The 18,835-nt window shown below is 45.3% G+C and overlaps 1 protein-coding gene across 1 annotated transcript; it reads left to right on the forward strand.

Annotated features, from left to right (window-relative positions):
• The first annotated feature begins 1,286 nt into the window (after nucleotides 1–1,286).
• LOC142840013 (caveolae-associated protein 2-like) lies at nucleotides 1,287–15,922 on the forward strand. The gene is made up of 2 exons (XM_075956497.1): nucleotides 1,287–2,090; nucleotides 13,592–15,922. Exons 1-2 carry the CDS (start codon nucleotides 1,608–1,610, stop codon nucleotides 14,330–14,332), a joined length of 1,224 nt encoding a protein of 407 aa, XP_075812612.1. The 5' UTR covers nucleotides 1,287–1,607; the 3' UTR covers nucleotides 14,333–15,922.
• Nucleotides 15,923–18,835: the final 2,913 nt, after the last annotated feature.

An 18,835-nucleotide genomic window follows, 5' to 3' on the forward strand; every position in this document is an offset into this window, starting at 1 on the left:
CCCAGAAAGACAAATATAATATGTAACTCATAAGTGGCTTTTAGACATAAAGCAAAGAAAAAACATCCTACAATTCACAATCCCAGAGAACCTAGACAACAAAGAGGACCCTGAGAGAGGCATACATGGATCTAAACTACATGGGAAGTAGAAAAAGACAAAATCTCTTGAGTAAATTGGGAGCATGGGGATCATGCGAGAGGGTAGAAGGGGAGGGGAATGAAGGAAGGGGACGAGAGAAAAATATAGCTCAATTAAAAACAGTTTTTAATGAAAGAGCTACTGTTTCATTGGTTTACATGGAGATATTGCTATTGAGAAAAGTGCTGTCCCATGATCAGTACCTGACCCTGTGTGGGCTGACATTTGTTCTTGAAATCCTTCAAAGCAGGACTTCCTGCCAAAAGCACTTTCACAGTCTGGGTACATTTAAGACCAACCCAAGCATGTAAAGTCGTGTTAGGCGAGAAGCCCCACATCCCAAAGGCCCCGCTAAGCAGGGCCACGTGTGAGAACAGGTGTGCCCCTTCACTGAGCAGGAATCTGGAAACGTCAAGCGTTAGAACCGCTCCAATTCAGCCTGGCCCCGGCAGTCAGACTGCTGGGCTGTGTCAGTAAAGGCCTCGCGCGGATGGGAATAGAGAAATTCTTGGCATGAATTCAGAATGAGAGGAGACAGATTCACACTTTCTCCTTTTAAAGAATTCAGAATTCTTTAAAATTCTGGGGAGAGGGGTTCCTCTTTTCATCTTTTAAAAAGTGAAAAAAAAATTTTTTTAAAGTTTTGTGATTCTAAAACAGCATTCATTTGAAAGATTGTCACCTCTTATGTACCAGTCCCACAGCAGGCATGGCGGCTTGTCTGAACATCCCTGCAGTCTAAGCTCTTTCAAGCTGGATTGCTTCCTCACTTGCAAGAGAAGGACGCACCAGGCTGTTTTTCTTGTCAGTTATCAGTGTAATTCCCATTCCTTTGCAAATAAGAAAGGAACACCATAAACTTGGCTGCGCAGACCCTTTCAGCCCTACCCCTCCCAGAAGGGCACTCGGTGTTCTGCAACCTATCAGTCAGCTCTGGCGCAAGAGTAAACAATACTTTCGGTTACAATAACTTGTATCCAGGGGAGGGGAAAAGAAGCCCGCAGTAACACAGCAGCCAGAGGAAAGTTTACTCGCTTTAGCCAATCAAAGGCTGGGAAGGCCAGCCAAGTTAACATGTTTCTCCCCGCCTCTAAATGAACTCATGATTGAAATATGGCATTGAATCTGTTTTAAAAAGGGAAGGCGTGTAGGAAAGAAAAGCGAACGCAGTCAAGAGCTTTGGCTTGTGGGGAACGTGGTTAGGAAGTGTTTGCTTGTGGCTGAACCCGGAGTGGGTCCAGTAACCTTTGCCTCCCACTGGGTGGAGTAGGGCCTTTAAGAGCAGCTGGAATGCACTGCTCCTGATCAGCTTAGCCGGTTATTCCCTGCTTGAACCTCTGCTAGCCCTGGAGAACAGCGTCCGGTTCAAACCAACGGACCTCCCGCGCTCTGCAGTCACCACAGCCCACTTCTTGCCTGAGCGAGACACTTTGCAGCAGGGGAAGTAGGCTCCCATCTGCGCAGCCATGGGTGAGGACGCTGTACAAGCCGAAAAGTTCCAGCACCCAAATGTGGACGCTCGCCAGGAGAAGCCATCCAGCCCCAGCCCAATGCCTTCCTCTACACCGAGCCCCAGCCTGAACCTGGGCTCCACAGATGAGGCCATCCGGGACAACTCGCAGGTGAACGCTGTGACCGTGCACACACTCCTGGACAAGCTCGTCAACATGCTGGACACCGTGAGGGAGAACCAGCACAACATGGAACAGCGGCAGATCAACCTGGAGGGCTCCGTGAAGGGCATCCAGAACGACCTCACAAAGCTCTCCAAGTACCAGGCCTCCACCAGCAACACCGTGAACAAGCTGCTGGAGAAGTCTCGCAAGGTCAGCGCTCACACGCGCGCCGTCCGGGAGCGCCTGGAGAGGCAGTGCGTACAGGTGAAGAGATTGGAGAACAACCACGCCCAGCTCCTCCGCCGCAACCACTTCAAAGTGCTCATCTTCCAGGTTAGTGTCCCCAGGGCACCCCCACCACATGCGTGATCTCAGTCCTGAGATCCAATCCGTCTGGCCAGTCAAGCACACACGCAAAACATTATCCTCCAGCCACCTGCTACTGGCAACTGTAAAATGTGCCCATACGGGTTGGAATCCCCCTGTCCTTCAGGCAACGCCCGTGGGCCTGGTGGACTGGGAACATTTGTCAGGGAACACCTAGATACACTTGGCATAGGGTGGAAAGCTGAGCAGGTGCACGCACCGGCTGCAGACAAATCCGTTTGTCTCTTCTCATTAGGAAGTTGGGGCTGTGGCTGCAGCTGTTAGCTGGACAGGGCAAGTTAATTCGGTGGCTTTTTATTAACTCTTAGTAGAAGTAAGCCAACTCCACGAAGCATTTGTTTTCTTTTGTTCTAACCAAGACTGCCCACACAAAACCTTTAAACCATGCCTTTTTCCCAAAGGCTCCTGGTGGTTTTCGAAACTAACAGAATGGGTGGTTGGAACAAGCCGTGTTCTTTAAGACATCTTTTGTCAAAACAGTCTCCAGTTCTTCCTAGAAAAAGTGGGAAGCAAAGGGTAACTCTTTACAAACCCATTAGATATGCCCACATTGCTCAGAAGGATGAAACTCTACAGTGAAATAAAAGAAGGGTCATCGGTGGTGGTCACAAAGACCAGCCTTCAATATCTTCTCCTTCAAATGGCTGCCTTAGCATGAAAGGGCCACTTAATATTTTTTTTAATGCATCAGTGATGCAATTAATGTAGCAAAGGCTATTTGGGGACAGGAAGATGGCATGGGCTGTTGTTCGGCCAAGTGGTGGGCATCTGTTAATCCACGGGCTGCCCTGCCTAAGGCTGGAAACCCTTCTGTGGCTGGCACTGAGCCAACCCCGACCCCAGGAAGCAGAGCCATCCTGCCTCGGGGCTGGCTCCTTGTGACCATGTGAAAGGAGAGACTTTCAAAGCCAAGGAGGGGAGAGGCCATAACCAACAGATTGTGAACGCATACAGGGAGAGCCTTTATCTCCCCGGAGACAGTAGAAACTGGGATCGAAACCGAAGGAGCCTTCTTTTTTTTCCTAATGAGTCTTCTCTGCCAAGTCAGAACCCGGGGCTTGCCTGTCACCATAAAAGGAAAGTCTCTTCTTGCTGTCCTTGCAGCCTCCCCAAATTGCACTTGAGGGTTGGGAGGATCCGGCAGCTGAGGCTCCTGGACCTCACAGGCTTCCTCATTTGGGGAACTTTTAGGCTTTTAATGCAGATGCCATAGCTTTTCAGGCAGCAGCTGAACGGGAAAGAGATGTGGTCAACCATCTGAGATTCTACCTTTACTGGCCTAGAGGCCTTAGCTCTCAAGGAATTTCTAAATTAAGTAGCAATCTCCTAACCAAACGGAACACAGGCAGGCCCGTCAAAAGAAACTTCCCTTCCTTCAACATGAACTGGAGATAGATAGGTACCTCTTGCCTTCCATTAAGGAGGGGAGGAAAAGGTTTCTCCAGTAAAGGAAAAGAAGGATTTTTAAGGATTTGCGTTTGTTTTGATAATGAATGTTCTACCAGCATGAGAAGCAGGGACAGGAAAGAAATGGCTAGGCATTCAGAGAGAGCCGTGGATCTGGCCGTGGATCTGGCCGTGGGTGACTTAAAGGCAGGTGCTCTTGAGGAGGCCCTGACAAAGCCGCCTGCTGTGTTGCATTCGACCAACAGGTGTGGCATTGCACCTGAATTGAAAGGGAAGCACACAAGACCCAAGTGGAAGCTAAGGGAATCCAAAGCAAAGTGTGTAGATCATTCTGGACCCATGAGCAAGCACACACACACACAGAGAGAGAGCCATTTAGAAGGCAGGGAGCTTCAGGCCAGTGACTAGAGCTTTCTCTTCCCATAGGAGGGTCTCCACTAGCTAACGGGAATTAGAATCCCAGCTCCGAAGGCGCAGGATGGTTATCTGAGAAACCAAATGGAACTGTGGCTGTCTGGAGCGTTTAGTCTTTTCGAAAGTAGAGGTTTGAGTAGGGTACCAATTATGCTAATGAGAGAAACAGTAATTTTTATTAAAGCGGAATCCAGGAGAGGGGGCGGGAACACAGACACTGGCCCACCTCCTACTTTGATCCTTTGCCAACTGTGTTGACGGTGGATACACGTGCCCTCTGTGGGCCTCTGTTTCCACCCCCCCCCCCTTTGTAAGCACAGAGGACATCAATAAAAGCAGGAAATGGTTGAGCTCTTAACAAGCCCAGCATATACTGCCCAACACCGTCCTCCCTACTTCTTGTCTATCCCCGAGTTAAAGATGAAGATGCCGAGTTTGTCTACCGTTGTGTAACACACTGGTGGCAAAGGTGTAACTCGATGCCACATTTAGTCCATCCCAGAATATGGGCTTCCAAACGCTAGTGCTTCCTGGCGCATACTTCTCCCACGAAGGAGGAATAAAGGAGATCACATATTTAAGATGACTCACGCAGACTGGCATGGAGCAAGGGCTTGCTGCATAGAATCTATTGCTGTCTGGGCCCAAAATGCAGGGCTGAGACAGCAGGCTCCCCTTCTACTAGACTGGGGATACAGCTCTTGGACCAAAATTGACCCCACCCTTCTGAGGACCCTGAAATAGCCTTGCAGACCATGATGGGGAAAACCGCAGAAACAGCTGACCCAAGCTAGCGGGAGCTTGCTGATTCTGGACTGACAGCTGGGGAACCTGCATAGGACCAAACTAGGCCCTCTCAATGGGTGACAGTTGTGTGGCGTGGGCATTTGGTGGGACCACTGGCAGTGGGACCAGTATTTATCGCTAGTGCATGAACAGGCCCTTTGGAGCCCATTCCCTATGGAGGGACACCTTGCTTGGCCTAGATACAGGCTGGAGGGCCTTAGTGATGTAACAGACTTTGTTGACTCTCCAAGGGAGGTCTCACCCTTTCTGAGGAGTGAATGGGGGTGCGGGTGGGGAGGAAGTGTGAGGAACTGGAGGATGCAAGGGATAGGGATCTGGGATTGGTACGTAAAATAAGATTTTCTTTAAAATAATTTTTAAAAAAGAAATAGCTTTTCTGGTCCCTTTTTAGTTGAGATTTGCTAGCATACAACATACACATACCCGTTACATGCCTGCCATCTTTTCAAAATCAGCATTATATTATAACCCATGAAAACAAAGGATGCTACCCAAAATACTACTCTAAACAGACCTTTCTAACACAGTGGTGGAAGGGACCATCCCAGACCTGCAGAGAATGCAGAATGTGGATAGCAAACACGGTGCTGGGACCACTGGTGCCTTGAAAAAGATCTGTCATTTTGCAGTGTTCTAGAAGCCTATGGTGCAATTCTCCTTAGTCTCCTTATTAAACAATTACATTCCAGGTTTAGGGCAAAAAAAAAAATGAAAATAGGAGGATGCTTAAAAAGAAAAGCTATCCCTTGACTTGGGCATATTTGGTACTGTAATGTTGAGAAGATCCATGTTTGTGAAGATAGATCTATGTCGATCTGAGAAGGTCTGCAGTTTGTGAAATGCTTTCACATCCCAAATCTTTTTTCCGAGTGTGTGTATACGTTTGTATATATGCGATTGTGTCTATGTGTATCTGTGTTTGTGAGTTATATGAGAATATATCTGTGTTTGAGAGCATGTGAGTATGTGTGAGTGTGTGTGTGTGTGTGTTTGTGTGGTGTGTATCTGTATACGTGAGTACAGGTGAGTATATCTGTGTTTGGGAATATGTAGGTATGAGTGTGTGAGTGTGTGTGTGTTGTGTATTTGTATGTATAGATGTGTTTATGTGTATATATGTGTGGTGTTTGTATATTTTTATGTGAGTATATCTGGGTTTGAGAGTGTTTATGTATGAGTGTATGTGTGTGTGTTAGTGTGTGTGTAGGATGATTTGTGAGATACTTATAATTTGGACTTTTAATTCCTATCTTTGTTTTACATCTACTTAAAACACGCCATTTATTTGTTGAAGTTTTTGCTGTGTTCCACAACAGCATTGTAGCTCGTGGGCATCCAGTTGTCAGTGAATACTTCCAATTGCAGCCATCAGGATCTGACAGCTGGAGAAACAACCATTGCCCCTTTGAACACCAAGATAAATTTGGAAATTCCAGTTAAAAAAAGAAATTTTCTTCTCTTTAATTTTCTCTGCAAAAGTTTAATATAATATTTGAGTTCAAAATAATGAGACATAAAAAAACAATAAATAAAATAAAGCTTAAAGCATTGATGATCAGAATATCAATGCCGAGGAAATAGCAAGTTTACCGTTTTTCTCGGAAGCCTGCCTATCCTTTCCCCACAGTCGAAGTTGTGTGGAGAGTTGAGCAGAAGTGTTCTCTGCTGGCTGAGGAGGCTTCAGGCACTGCCCAGTAACTGGCCCTGAAGAGGAGGTGCCACTGGCATCCTCAGAAGGTTCTAGTGATGACTGTTTGAAAAAGAAGTCTGGGAATCATTTCAAAACCAGGGAACGAATGAGGGTGTGCCTGGACGGCTTGCACTTCCATTCGCATGGAGTTGTGAAACTGGAGGAAAAAAAGAAGAGAAAGGTTGCATACTTTCAGCGGAGACATTTCTGAAAAGTTGAGTCTGTAAATGTGCTTTAACCATTCATCCTTTGGGTTCCTTCAATAATATCAGAATTTTAGAAGTGTGCTAATAGTACAATCTCCATGTGGTTTTTAACTCCATTGGTTTAAAAGAGGACTTTACCCCAGAACATTGCTCTAAAAGCTGTTCAGTTGGGACAGACTGGAAAGAAATGGGGATGTGTGTAACCAAAGATGCCTTTATGTGGAAACTCTCCATGCGTGCTTCACGGGCCGATTCCCATAAAGAATACTGGCTTTGTCAGGTTGCTTATCCAGTCCCCCTTTAGTGTATGAGATTAAAAATTATTATTTCTTAGTGTTATTTTTTACACTTAGTAAATGCAGGCACTAGAAGTAAATAACTTGTAGTTATTATTTCTCTGGGGGAAAATTGCATTCAGATAGATAGGTAGATGATAGATAGATAGATAGATAGATAGATAGATAGATAGATAGATAGATAGATAGATGATGGATAGATAGATGATAGATAGATAGATAGATAGATAGATAGATAGATAGATGATGGATAGATAGATAGATAGATGATAGATAGGTAGATAGATAGATGATAGATAGATGATAGATAGATAGATAGATAGATAGATAGATAGATAGATAGATAGATAGATGATGGATAGATGATAGATAGATAGATAGATAGATAGATGATAGGTAGATGATAGATAGATAGATCATAGATAGATGATAGATAGTAGATAGATGATAGAAGATAGATAGATAGATAATAGATAGACGATAGATAGATAGATAGATAGATAGATAGATAGACGATAGATAGATAGATAGATAGATAGATAGATAGATAGATAGATAGATAGATAGATGATAGATAAATAGATGATAGATAAATAGATGATAGATAGATAAATAGACGATAGATAGATAGATAGATAGATAGATAGATAGATAGATAGATAGATAGATAGATAATAGATAGATAGATAGATAGATAGTAGATAGATGATAGATAGTAGATAGATGATAGATAGTAGATAGATAGATAGATAGATAGATGATAGATAGATAGATAGATAGATGATTGATAGATAGATAGACGATAGATAGATAGATAGATAGATAGATAGATAGATAGATAGATAGATAGACGATAGGTAGATAGATAGATAGATAGATAGATGATAGATAAATAGATGATAGATAAATAGATGATAGATAGATAATAGGTAGATAGATAATAGATAGATAGATAGATAGATAGATAGATAGATAGATAGATAGATAGATAGATAGATGATAGATAGATGCGGTGGTGGCGCACGCCTTTAATCCCAGCACTCGGGAGGCAGAGACAGGTGGATCTCTGTGAGTTCAAGGCCAGCCTGGTCTACAAGAGCTAGTTCCAGGACAGGAACCAAAAAGCTATGGAGAAACCCTGTCTCGAAAATTCAAAAAAAAATGTATAGATAGATAGATGATAGATAGATAGATAGATAGATAGATAGATAGATAGATAGATAGATAGATTACATAGATAGACACATGAATACATACATATATTCACAGTGTGTGTGTGTGTGCGCGCGCGCACGTGTGTCACACTCTGTCAGATGCAGCCCCCTCTAGACTTTTGAAATGCTCTTCACTCCAGTTCAGGTCCTATAGTTTTTACTCCTGTGTGGGACTACACACATTGAGTGTGAATGGGGCACCATGGTATTTTTCCCGTGAACGGTCACTTCTTTTTGTGGCGGGTAGATTAAAATCACATAATCAAATACATTTGGTGTAGAAACCCCTTAATAATCATTTAGTTTAACACAATTTTCTATGAAAGGAACTTAGGGTCTGAGGAACAAAATTACTGTCAAGGTCTCATTTCATTGATAAAAGAAACTATAGAATTGTAGAGCAGGTAAACATAAAACTATAATCTCACCGTGGTAATTTTTATCACATAAACAAGTTCATGTTTATGAGCCTTTTAATCATTCAGTGTGGTTTTGTATTGTTTTTGTATCTTTCATGTGTAACAAAGAACACCTAACTAATGTGATCTTTAAAAAATAAAATTGAACCCTTGATAACACTAAAAAAGAGAGAGAGAGAGACTTTTAAATCCTCCAGAATGTGAAGGTCTGCCTGGGGATTATAGCTAATGCATTTTACTCTTATGACTTGCTGATTCCACCGACAGCCACCCTGGGGGTATAGCTCTAATCAATGGCTTTATCCACTTGGCGATCTATACCTGAGAAACACAAACTGGAGAAAATCTCGATGTGTAAAGGAGACCTATAAATCAGAATGCCAGGTGACATAGCTTCATTTTAAAAGCGAGTATTTAGAGATGCTTGGATAAAATATTCCATGGGCCCACATTTATGTTCTTCACACCCCGACAAAATCGCACCCTGTTCCTGTTATTTTTATCTAACAACAGGAATGAGAAGGGGGAGAGAGGAGAGATACCTGGCCCCTCTCTCCATTCTGGGTGGTTTGAATGACTTCAAACTGACTTCCTTGGCTAATGCTGGCCGCAGGATCTTTTGTTTTTAAGTTTGTATGTCGGTATATGTGTGGAGACGATGTGTATTGTCAACTTCAAACCAAGCAGTGCCCAACAGGCTGGCAGTTTCCTCTGCATTGATATTTACACGCACAACTGGGGCTTCTGGCTCACAAGAATCAATACAATAGCAAACAAGCCGAGGCGTGTGGAAAAATGCTACTTCTGGAGAGTTTGTTCCATTCCTTTCTCCCGTATGCCACAAGCGTATCCGTCATATGTGTTTGAAGTTTACTACTTAATATTCCCTTCCTTGGAAAACCTCCTAAGGGTCCTTGTTAAAGGTCAGAGCCCGGGACACCTGCATCAGTGGGGGCTGAGGACCTTTGTGAAAATGAAGGACAAATAACCACCCGCTCCTAGGGGTTTCTCCTAGGTAGGCCTGTCCCAGGAAATAACCCACAGGGGTTCCCTGTGCCATTTCAGGGAGTCACAAATCCCAGGTAGACAAGTCAGTAGCTAGCTTCAGTAAGGAGCAGAGGAATTAGGGCTAATACATTCAAGCCCCGCTCTGAAAAGAGCTGTAAGTCCGGGAATGTGTAAGAGAAAGCATGCTACGTGAACACAGAAGTGTCACCTCCCTGGTCGGCATGTGACACAGAATGTGTTTCTGTGAGGTGTGTAAGAGGGCTACATACTACACCATATGCCCCGATGCGAGAACAGCTCCATGGATCCTATCCACGCTGAATTCCCACTGCTCCAACAGCGGAACGCCATACTCTGTATGCTTTGTGCAGGGCAGTGACTTCAAAGGAAGGGAACTGGTATTTTTCTGGATTCTAAACAAACGTTTTTGGAAAAAGAAAGAGATCTCTGTGCTTAGGAACTTGCAAATTTCCACATAAAGGGAAAAGGGTTGCCTTCGAAGATGATGTCATAAGAAGTCACAAAATGCACACACTGTCCGGTAGACAGAGCGTAAAATATTGCCTGCCTACCTCGAGGGGCAGCAGAGATGCAAGGAGACGTTGCTCCGTAGTTTCCAGCTGCATAAAGACACATCCAGCTCATTCTGGATTATCTCTGCCCCTGCTGAGTTAATTCCATAATTGACATCGAAGAGCTCACCTGTAAATTATTTTCACACTTCACCAAAGAGTTCACCTGGGTTTCCGCCTTCCTCGACACCCTTCCCCCACCCCCCCATCGGAAGATCTAACACAGATATTACAATTCACTTCCTAATACGCTCTCCTCAAAGCTGTCCTCGACAAGAGGGACAAAAGAGCCACCAGACTCTACTTTGGTAAAGATAAATTTTTACATTTAGGAAAAACTGAGACTCGTTTTAATTCTACCCTTTTGTTAACATTGTAGAACAGAAAGTTACCCGGTCTGTAACTTTTGATGGCCCGAGAGCTTATGGTATAGACAGTGTACCTTAAGGCTTAGTTTCCGCGGTTTTCTGCCTGAATGCCTTTCCTCACTTAGGACTTTTAATAGCATTTCACTGAGCACTTGGTTTTATCCTTCCCTGCAAGCAACAGCTGCCAACCCCGCTCAGCCCTCTTAATCAAAGCCCGGGAGAAACGTAGCTTCCAGACAAGACTTCAGAGCCGTGACTGCTTCTGTAAGTCTACCTGTTCTGTACCGCTCATCCCTCCACTGGAAACAGAACCCTTTTTTCAGAGGGAGACCACGGTGCCCCTCAGGTCTTGGCCTCTCTAGTATCCCCAGTGCCACCAGCATTCAGCCGACCACCCTCTAGAGGCAGAGCTGAGTGGGCCCGTTCCTACAGCCCTCCAGCCTGCCCCCAAATAGAGCAATCTACACCTCAGCCACCTTCACAACCATCTCAGAAAGCCGTCTTACCCGACGTGCTCCCCTAGTGAGTAGTTGTTAAACTTTACATGGGGAGACACAGTGTGGAAGAAAAGATAAAAACCCTTCCAGAAAGCACGGGCCTGTGAAGCAGAGGCAACTTCAGCTTGAACTTCAGTTGAAGCTGTTGGCTTCAAAAGTCCACCTTGAAAAGGACCCCTGGGAACTAGCCACTGCCAATAGCTCCTCAGTTAAGGGGTGAGGCCTGGGTCATCATGCACACCATCTTTTGCATGTCTTGTACAGGTAGCCCCAACTTCTCTGAGTTCATGGGTGTAATTCTTATGTCACGTACAGAAGATAGACGTTCACGGAACTTCTCCCTATCTCCCCCCCCCCCAGTACTTAAATTCTTTCCATCTCCCTCGCTCAATGTTCCCTGAGCCTTCATGAGGGGAGGGGACTGATATAGCGACCCACCGAGGGCTGAATGGTCACTCTCTTGCTCTCAGCACCATGACCAATTGTGCACTTACTACAAAGAAAAACTTCTCTGATCAAGGACCAGAGCAGGCCTGGTCTATGAGAGCATTTGGTACTGAAAAGCTACGTTAACATCATGACCATTTGTCTAAATAATAGCAGAACATATCCTAAGGACTGTGATCTCCCCAGCCATGTTCTTCAACCAGGGTTACAGTACCAGAACTAAAACCCCTTCCTATGAAGCAGGCCTCAAATCCAATCAGAAAGTAGTTAGTTAGTCACCCACGACAGCCGTACCATTATTACCTGTGAAGCAGGCCTCAAACCCAATCTGAAAGCAGTTAGTCACCCACGACAACAATGCCACTACTGTGCCCGTGGCCACGCCCTGTCTGGCAGGTTGGTAACACAGGACACAGGGTTTGGTGCTGTGTAAGATCGCTGATGGGTTTTCTCTCACGCGGCAGCCTTCCGAACACCTGCCAGCACCCTGGAAGGTCGTGCACGGGGAAGGCAGACCTTCACGTCCACAGAGGGCAGTTTGTTTTCCTACTTCCGAGTGTGCCGAACCGGCTGAGATGCAATGAGGTCACCTGGAGGCTCTGGGCGCAGCGCAGGTGGAAAGGAGTCTGGATGCGTGCCCTGCTTACATTCCCGCAGAACCCCCAGTGGTCCTGGGATTGCATTTTGAATGCTGCTAATCTAGGTCAAATCCTCTGGTTCCTATCTGGAAGGAGCGGGAACCCAAGGAGATTAAGCTGTTTGCTGACGCTCCACAGCCATTTAACAGTTCAGTGAAGACACACTCAGGCCTCCTGCCATAATTCTCCGCCTTGTGCTATTATTTTGTACAAAACCACAAGGGTACCATGAGAATGGATTCTTGTGTAACAGTGAAAAAAAAACACTTAAAACTCAAAGTTGCTCTTATACCATGTGGCCTGAATCTGTCTGTATTCTGATCTCTCAGGGAGCAACTTTGCACCCTGAAGATTTTCTGGCTCTGCCAATCCCTGAGACTCTATGGGAGGCCACGGTTGCCTCTGCCAGAGACTGGAGGCAGGGTATGCTGGGAAGCCTGAAGAGGGCTGGCTCTCCGACTTCTCACTCTTAGCTGGTGGTGAGCCCAGAGCTTCATTGCCCAAAGACACACTGCACACTGGAGGCTTGACACCCTATCTGGTCACATGTTTGCCTCCTCTCGGTCCCTGCCTGATTCCCACAGGACACATCCTGATCCACATGGCTTTACAAGCAGGAGCTGGGAAGGCGAATCCTCACTTACATCGCTCCATAATGTGTGTGTGTGTATAAGTATGTGTGCCTATGTATGTGCGCGTGTGAGTATGTGTGTACATGTGTGTACACCTGTGTGAATGTGTGCATGAATGTGTATTATGTGCGTGTGCATATGTGTGCGTGGATGCATGGGGGGGTGTTTGTGTGTGCATGTGCACACGTGTGTGTCATTGTGTGCATGAATGTGTGTATATGTACGTGTGTGTGATGTGTGGATGCATGCGTGTGTGTGTATGTGCATCTGTGTGTGTGTGTGCGTGTGTGTGTATATGTGTTGATATTGATTTGTACAACCGTCTCTTCTAATGCCCAGTGGAGGAGGAGGGACCTGCTCACGGCTTCTATGCTATTCTTCATTTAAGGACTCCTTAACTCCCCTTTGGCTCCGTCTGCATTTTCCACTGTGAACTCTGGCCATGTTTGTACTGGAATTGTGGCAGAAGCTGTGCCCCTGACCAGACGGAAGGGAGGAGAGAAGGCCTTTGGGCTCTCAGGGCTGCCACTTACTTTAGTCTCTTTATCTAGGCAGCTTCCTGGCCTATATGAGTCAGGCCATTTCCGTCTGCCTGTCACTGATAGAGCCTTTGCCAGCTCCGCTCGTGGTATCCCCACGGGCCAGCCTGGCCTTATCCAGCCCGAGGGGAATGACTGCACCCACACGAGAAAGAGTGCTTCCTCTTCTAAAACACGAAGCCATGCTTGATTTCTATCCTTTCCATTGCCCAGAATCACACCCAAATCACAGTCGTTCAGGGCTATTTGTAAAATGTGCCATTATCCCAAACCCTCCCTGCCCTTCTTTTCAGGAAGAAAGTGAGATCCCTGCCAGTGTGTTTGTGAAGGAGCCGGTTCCCGCTCCCGTGGAAGGCAAGGATGAGCTTGCTGAGGAGAATAAGTCCCTGGAGGAGACGCTGCACAACGTGGAACTCTCCTCCGATGACGAATTGCCCTGTGACGAGGAAGGCCTGGAAGACAGCGCCGATGAGAAGCTGGAAGAAAGCAGGGCGGAGAAAATAAAGAGATCCGGTCTGAAGAAAGTGGATAGCCTCAAGAAGGCGTTTTCTCGCCAGAACATCGAGAAAAAGATGAACAAGCTGGGCACAAAGATCGTATCTGTTGAGAGGAGGGAAAAGATTAAGAAATCGCTCGCATCCACCCACCAGAAAGCCTCTTCAGGGATAAGCTCCTCTTTCAAAGTTTCTCCCCTGTCCTTCGGGAGGAAGAAAGTCCGAGAGGGAGAAAGCTCTGCAGAAAACGAGACCAAGTTGGATGACCAGAGCTCCATCACAGAGGGTGTTTCCGAAGCCTCCCTCCCCAGTGGCAGCGCGGAAGATGGTGAGAAGCCAGCCTTGAAGGGGAACAGCTCCGGCGTGGGCAGCAATGCTGACCTGACCATTGCGGAGGACGAAGAGGAGCAGTCGGTGGATCTGCAGCAGGGGCAGCCGGGGTATGATGAGAATGGTTACACGCTCGACTCCGAAGAGATGGAAGGATCCGGTGAGAAACAGGTCCAGCCGGCCGTGCTGCAGGTGGACCAGACTGCCTGAGTGCACGCCCAGCCAGCACACGGGGCCAGCTGCAGAACCCAGCGCTGGCTCAGGGGCATCCACATCCCCCAAACCCCCTCTGCACCTCTCCATCTCTTCCTGCTCCCGGCTGTGACTGTCCAGGCCGTTATCACTGGTCATGCCCTCAGACACACATGGATTCAACAAGCAAAACGCCAGGGGTTCCACATTTAATTTGCTTTTAAGTTCTGTTTCTGTAGAATTTCTCCAAGTTTGAAATAAGAAAGGGATAGAACAATTAATAAACACCAATCTATTTGGCTTCGTCAGGAAAACTAAAGTAGATTTAAGACAGTAGTCATGAAATGTGATTTTTTTTTTTGGTCATTCTATCAGCTTGCTGAATTGAGTAGCAGTAACATAGTGATTTCTCAGCATGGTCTATGAAAGATTATTCTTCAGATATGTGACCTAGAATACACGTAAGTCTGTACACTGAAAATGTAACTCTGTATTTAAAAAAAATATTTACAAAAGATAGAGCGCAACGCTCAGCTGATTATTCTCTTATAGGAACCTTGTTCATTCATTACACGTGGAGGGATTGGACCGCTGTGATGGTCAGGTAAGGGCATGAGGACCAGTAAGCTAAGAACCTAGGGTGACGCGGTCGGAACAGGAGAAACGGAATACAAAGGAGACCAAACGGAAGGATGCTGCAGAGAAAAAAAAGGATGTACTCAAAAATGAAGTATTGACATTTTATATCTATTTTTCCTTTTAATAACAATACTAAAGAGGCTCATCTATCTTGCAAGGATATGTCTTAGCTTCTCAGTCCTTTCATAGTCTAGTATTATAACTATAACCATATATTCTGGTATAAAAGTCCTGGTTCTTCTTGCTAAGTGAATGGCAGGGCACATCCTCCGTGAAGAAGTTGAAAAGGATGCTGTCTCTTCGGAACAACGCAAGTCTGAAATAAGTAACATGTGCTGTTTTGCGGGGAGGCCAGTCACATAATTAATCCTTTAATATTTTTTTCCATTCTGAAGTGACCTTTCCACCCCATATATGATATAGGTTGATAAGGTATTCAAACCTGCATGTGTCGAAAGAGAAAATTCCAGTCTTTCTTTTTATATACATAATGGTAATGTCATTCCAGGTAATAGTTTATTTATACATTAATTTTGCAGGATACTAATGCGTTGTTTTAGCTTCTAAAAGCATGCTAGTATTTTATGTCATGTGTTTGTTCATTCTGCATAACATACTAAAGAGTTGCCTTAACTATTTTTCATTACAAAAATGCCAACGTTTTGCTAAGTTACACTGTAAAGATAGGAGGCCCGGGGCTTCAATTCTCTGCCCTGGGTCTGCAGTGCAGCTGACCTGACTGACTGGCTGACAGCTAAAGATGACCCCGGCGACCTGGCAGGAAGAGGTGACTCCAAGCAGCAGTCACAAGCTGCCTCTGATTGCAAGGGACAAGACAGAAACCGTGGGTTGGTGGTGTAACCTCTTCAGCTCTGCTCCTATGCTGCGGTGGATGTAACCCGCAAATACTGACTTGTTGAACTAACAATGCCTGTGTGAAATAAGATCCAATAAACCAAAAAATAAGAAGTGTCTAACAGTGTCGGTGTGTTTGACAAAAACCGTCTTACAGGCAGAAGGAGCTGATTGCAAAATGTTTGCCGGGTGTAACGGAGATGGCGATGGCTTGTGTCTTGGTTCCCCTGTTAACTCTGCTTTCTCCCCCCGCTCCCCGCCCTATCACATTTAGAAATTCAGCACTCATTCTTCAAGTTTGATTTTCTCGACACCGCCTTGCCAGCTCTATAGCAGGTGAATTGATTGCAGCCGCTTGGTGAATTTGCTAGTTCCACCTGCATTTGGTAGGATTGCGCCAGGCAGCCCTCCGCTTCGGAACCTGTCGAGCTGCGCATCCAGTTTGTTCACCCAGATACACTTTTGTCTTCTGCGGGGCCGCGGACTGTGTAGACTGACTCTTTGACCCAGCACCCGAAGCAGCCTTGTTCCACCTCCTGTAGAGTGACTGTCACTTAATGTGCCTGATGAGCTGGGGGAATCCGCGGGTCCATGACACACTTCTATCTCCCGTTGCAAAAGTGCTTTATTTATTCCTATACACGAGACGCTTGTCAGCCGAAACTGCGTGCAGACATCCTAAGTTTTACTGGCAATCACATGTATTCAATGTTCCACAGTCGAAGCTTTAAAACCCTAAGCAATAAAACAGAAAATTAGGCCAGATAATTGTTGGGAAGCGCATACCATAGGGAGGAGAGCAAGCAGCCTCTGTGGCGATGGGACCTATCGGTTTTGTATTATGGTTGAATTATTTGCATACTGGTGAAGCTGGGAAGTCCCCAGATTAGATATGTCCTCTTCCCACCCATCCAATAAACCACCCCTAACTTTATGTGCCTGGAACTCAGGAACTGAATTAGTGTCCCCCAAATACCAGCTTCACATTAATAAGGACTGAGAGCTGTATTTAGGAGTGGAATCCAGCCGTAAGATTCTTCTCTTATATGAATCACAAAAATCACAAAAAAACAAGCAACAAAACATGATTTTTCTGCAGGATTCATTTCTTTTAAGCTTACAGGTAGTTCAGTGGGCATCTTTCCCTCTGGCTTAGGAATCCAGTTTTTAGAATATGAGAAAGCAAAACCAGACTGATGATAAGAATTAGCCCTGCATCAATGCACACCTTCTCGGCCCTAGCTTCCCACCGACAGCCTCCGCTCTAGCACCGCCCATCCCCTGCGAAGTTTGGGTTTTGTATGATTCTATCCACTAGGAGCAAACTGGAGCTCCTGCACAGCCAAGCCACCGGTGTTAAGTAAAGGTTACAATGAAAGTCGTTTCCTACATTAAGACACTAATGCCTGAGCCCAGTTAATTCCTGCTCGAAAAGTCTGTTTACTGCCCTCCAGCCCAGATCTAAGTGATTTTATATTGGAGATTGGGAGTGTGAAGAATGGAGGCGCGGGCAGCAATCATTATTAACAGTTCCATAGCAACCACAAGTCCTTCCCTACAACCCAAGACTCCGGGACTGCAAACCACGCTGTCAGTGAAATTGGCATTGCGACCTTTGTGGGTTGCTTGATCCAGGTGTCCAGATAAAGAGTTCTGCAGTCAGCAGCTCATTCCTAAAGGGACCAGGCAGAAAACTCATGTCATTAAAGGCGCTTTATCCTTCACTTTAACCATCGCGTTATCTTGCGGTATTGGCAAGCCTAAAATTATTATTATTATTATTATTATTATTATTATTTTGGTTTTTCGAGACAGGGTTTCTCTGTGGTTTTGGATACTGTCCTGGAACTAGCTCTTGTAGACCAGGCTGGTCTCGAACTCACAGAGATCCGCCTGCCTCTGCCTCCCGAGTGCTGGGATTAAAGGCGTGCGCCACCACCACCCAGCTGCCTAAAATTATTTTTAACTCTGCACGCAAACTGCCCAATTAAGAACTCACACCTCTAGAATCCAGCTTGATGTCCATATATTTATATACTTTCCACTGTAAAAATCTATTTGTTAAATATTTATAGAGCAAAGCAACCTTTACTCTAGTTCATTTGCTGAAATTCTTAAGTGCTTTGGGCAGAATACACAGAAAGTGAAAGGAAAGAACCAATAACTTTTATAGTTTCTTTGATTCAGGTTGAGCACCCCAACGGCCAGCAATTCTATGTACCTAGAACAAGGATGATCTCACATATGCAGAATCCTACTAGGGAATAGAGTAACAACTTGAAATGTTGCGGTTAACTTACTCTAAGTGGTAAGGTCAAGAGGAGGGACTCCAGATATTTTTAAACATTCAGTGCATTCTCATTTGAATGGAAACTGTGTCTCTCTGATCTGTGCGGCACAGCCCAGTTTCGTGGCTGTCAGAATCCAAAAATGTTACAAGAAGGCACAGTGCCTGAACATAATCTATGCAATCCTCCTACGCTTCAAATTCTCTCTCGATTACTATTCCCTAATACAACGCACACATTTTTCAATTTCTTTATATATTTTTATGTATGTGTGTGTCCTGTATTGGTTGATGGCACCACAGGTCTGCAAGTGTCTGGGAGGACAAAGGGCAGCGCATCCCCTGGAACTGGAGTTACATGTGGTTGGGAGAAGCCTGATGTGGATGCTGGGACCTGAACCTGGACCCTCTGCAGGATTAGCAAGCACCCCGAACTGCTAAGCCCATTTCTCCAGCCCAAATAATACACACATTTCACCCAAGAATTCTTATACCAAATTGTTTAGAAAGTAAAGGCAAGAGAAAAGGTCTTTACATTTTAACACTTACGTGTTTGCTTTTTTTTTTCTGGTTATTTTTGATCTGTGGTTGAACCCACTAATGCAGAACCATGGATACAGGGACCAACTACTTTTTGTGTGAGGGCATATGACTTGCCCAAGTTAGCATAACTAGTAAGGAGTTCCAATGTGCAACCCCAATCTGAAATCCATTCTGCTAGACAGACTCCTGGCCATGGC

The sequence above is a fragment of the Microtus pennsylvanicus genome, chromosome 22 (genome assembly GCF_037038515.1).
Source record: "Microtus pennsylvanicus isolate mMicPen1 chromosome 22, mMicPen1.hap1, whole genome shotgun sequence".
NCBI lineage: Eukaryota > Metazoa > Chordata > Mammalia > Rodentia > Cricetidae > Microtus > Microtus pennsylvanicus.

Excerpts from the sequence above, each read along its gene's own strand:
- LOC142840013 (XM_075956497.1), top strand. The coding sequence starts at position 1,608 with ATGGGTGAGGACGCTGTACAAGCCGAAAAGTTCCAGCACCCAAATGTG. Across the intron at positions 2,091-13,591 it reads TCAAAGTGCTCATCTTCCAG|GAAGAAAGTGAGATCCCTGC; the intron begins GTTAGTGTCCCC and ends CCTTCTTTTCAG.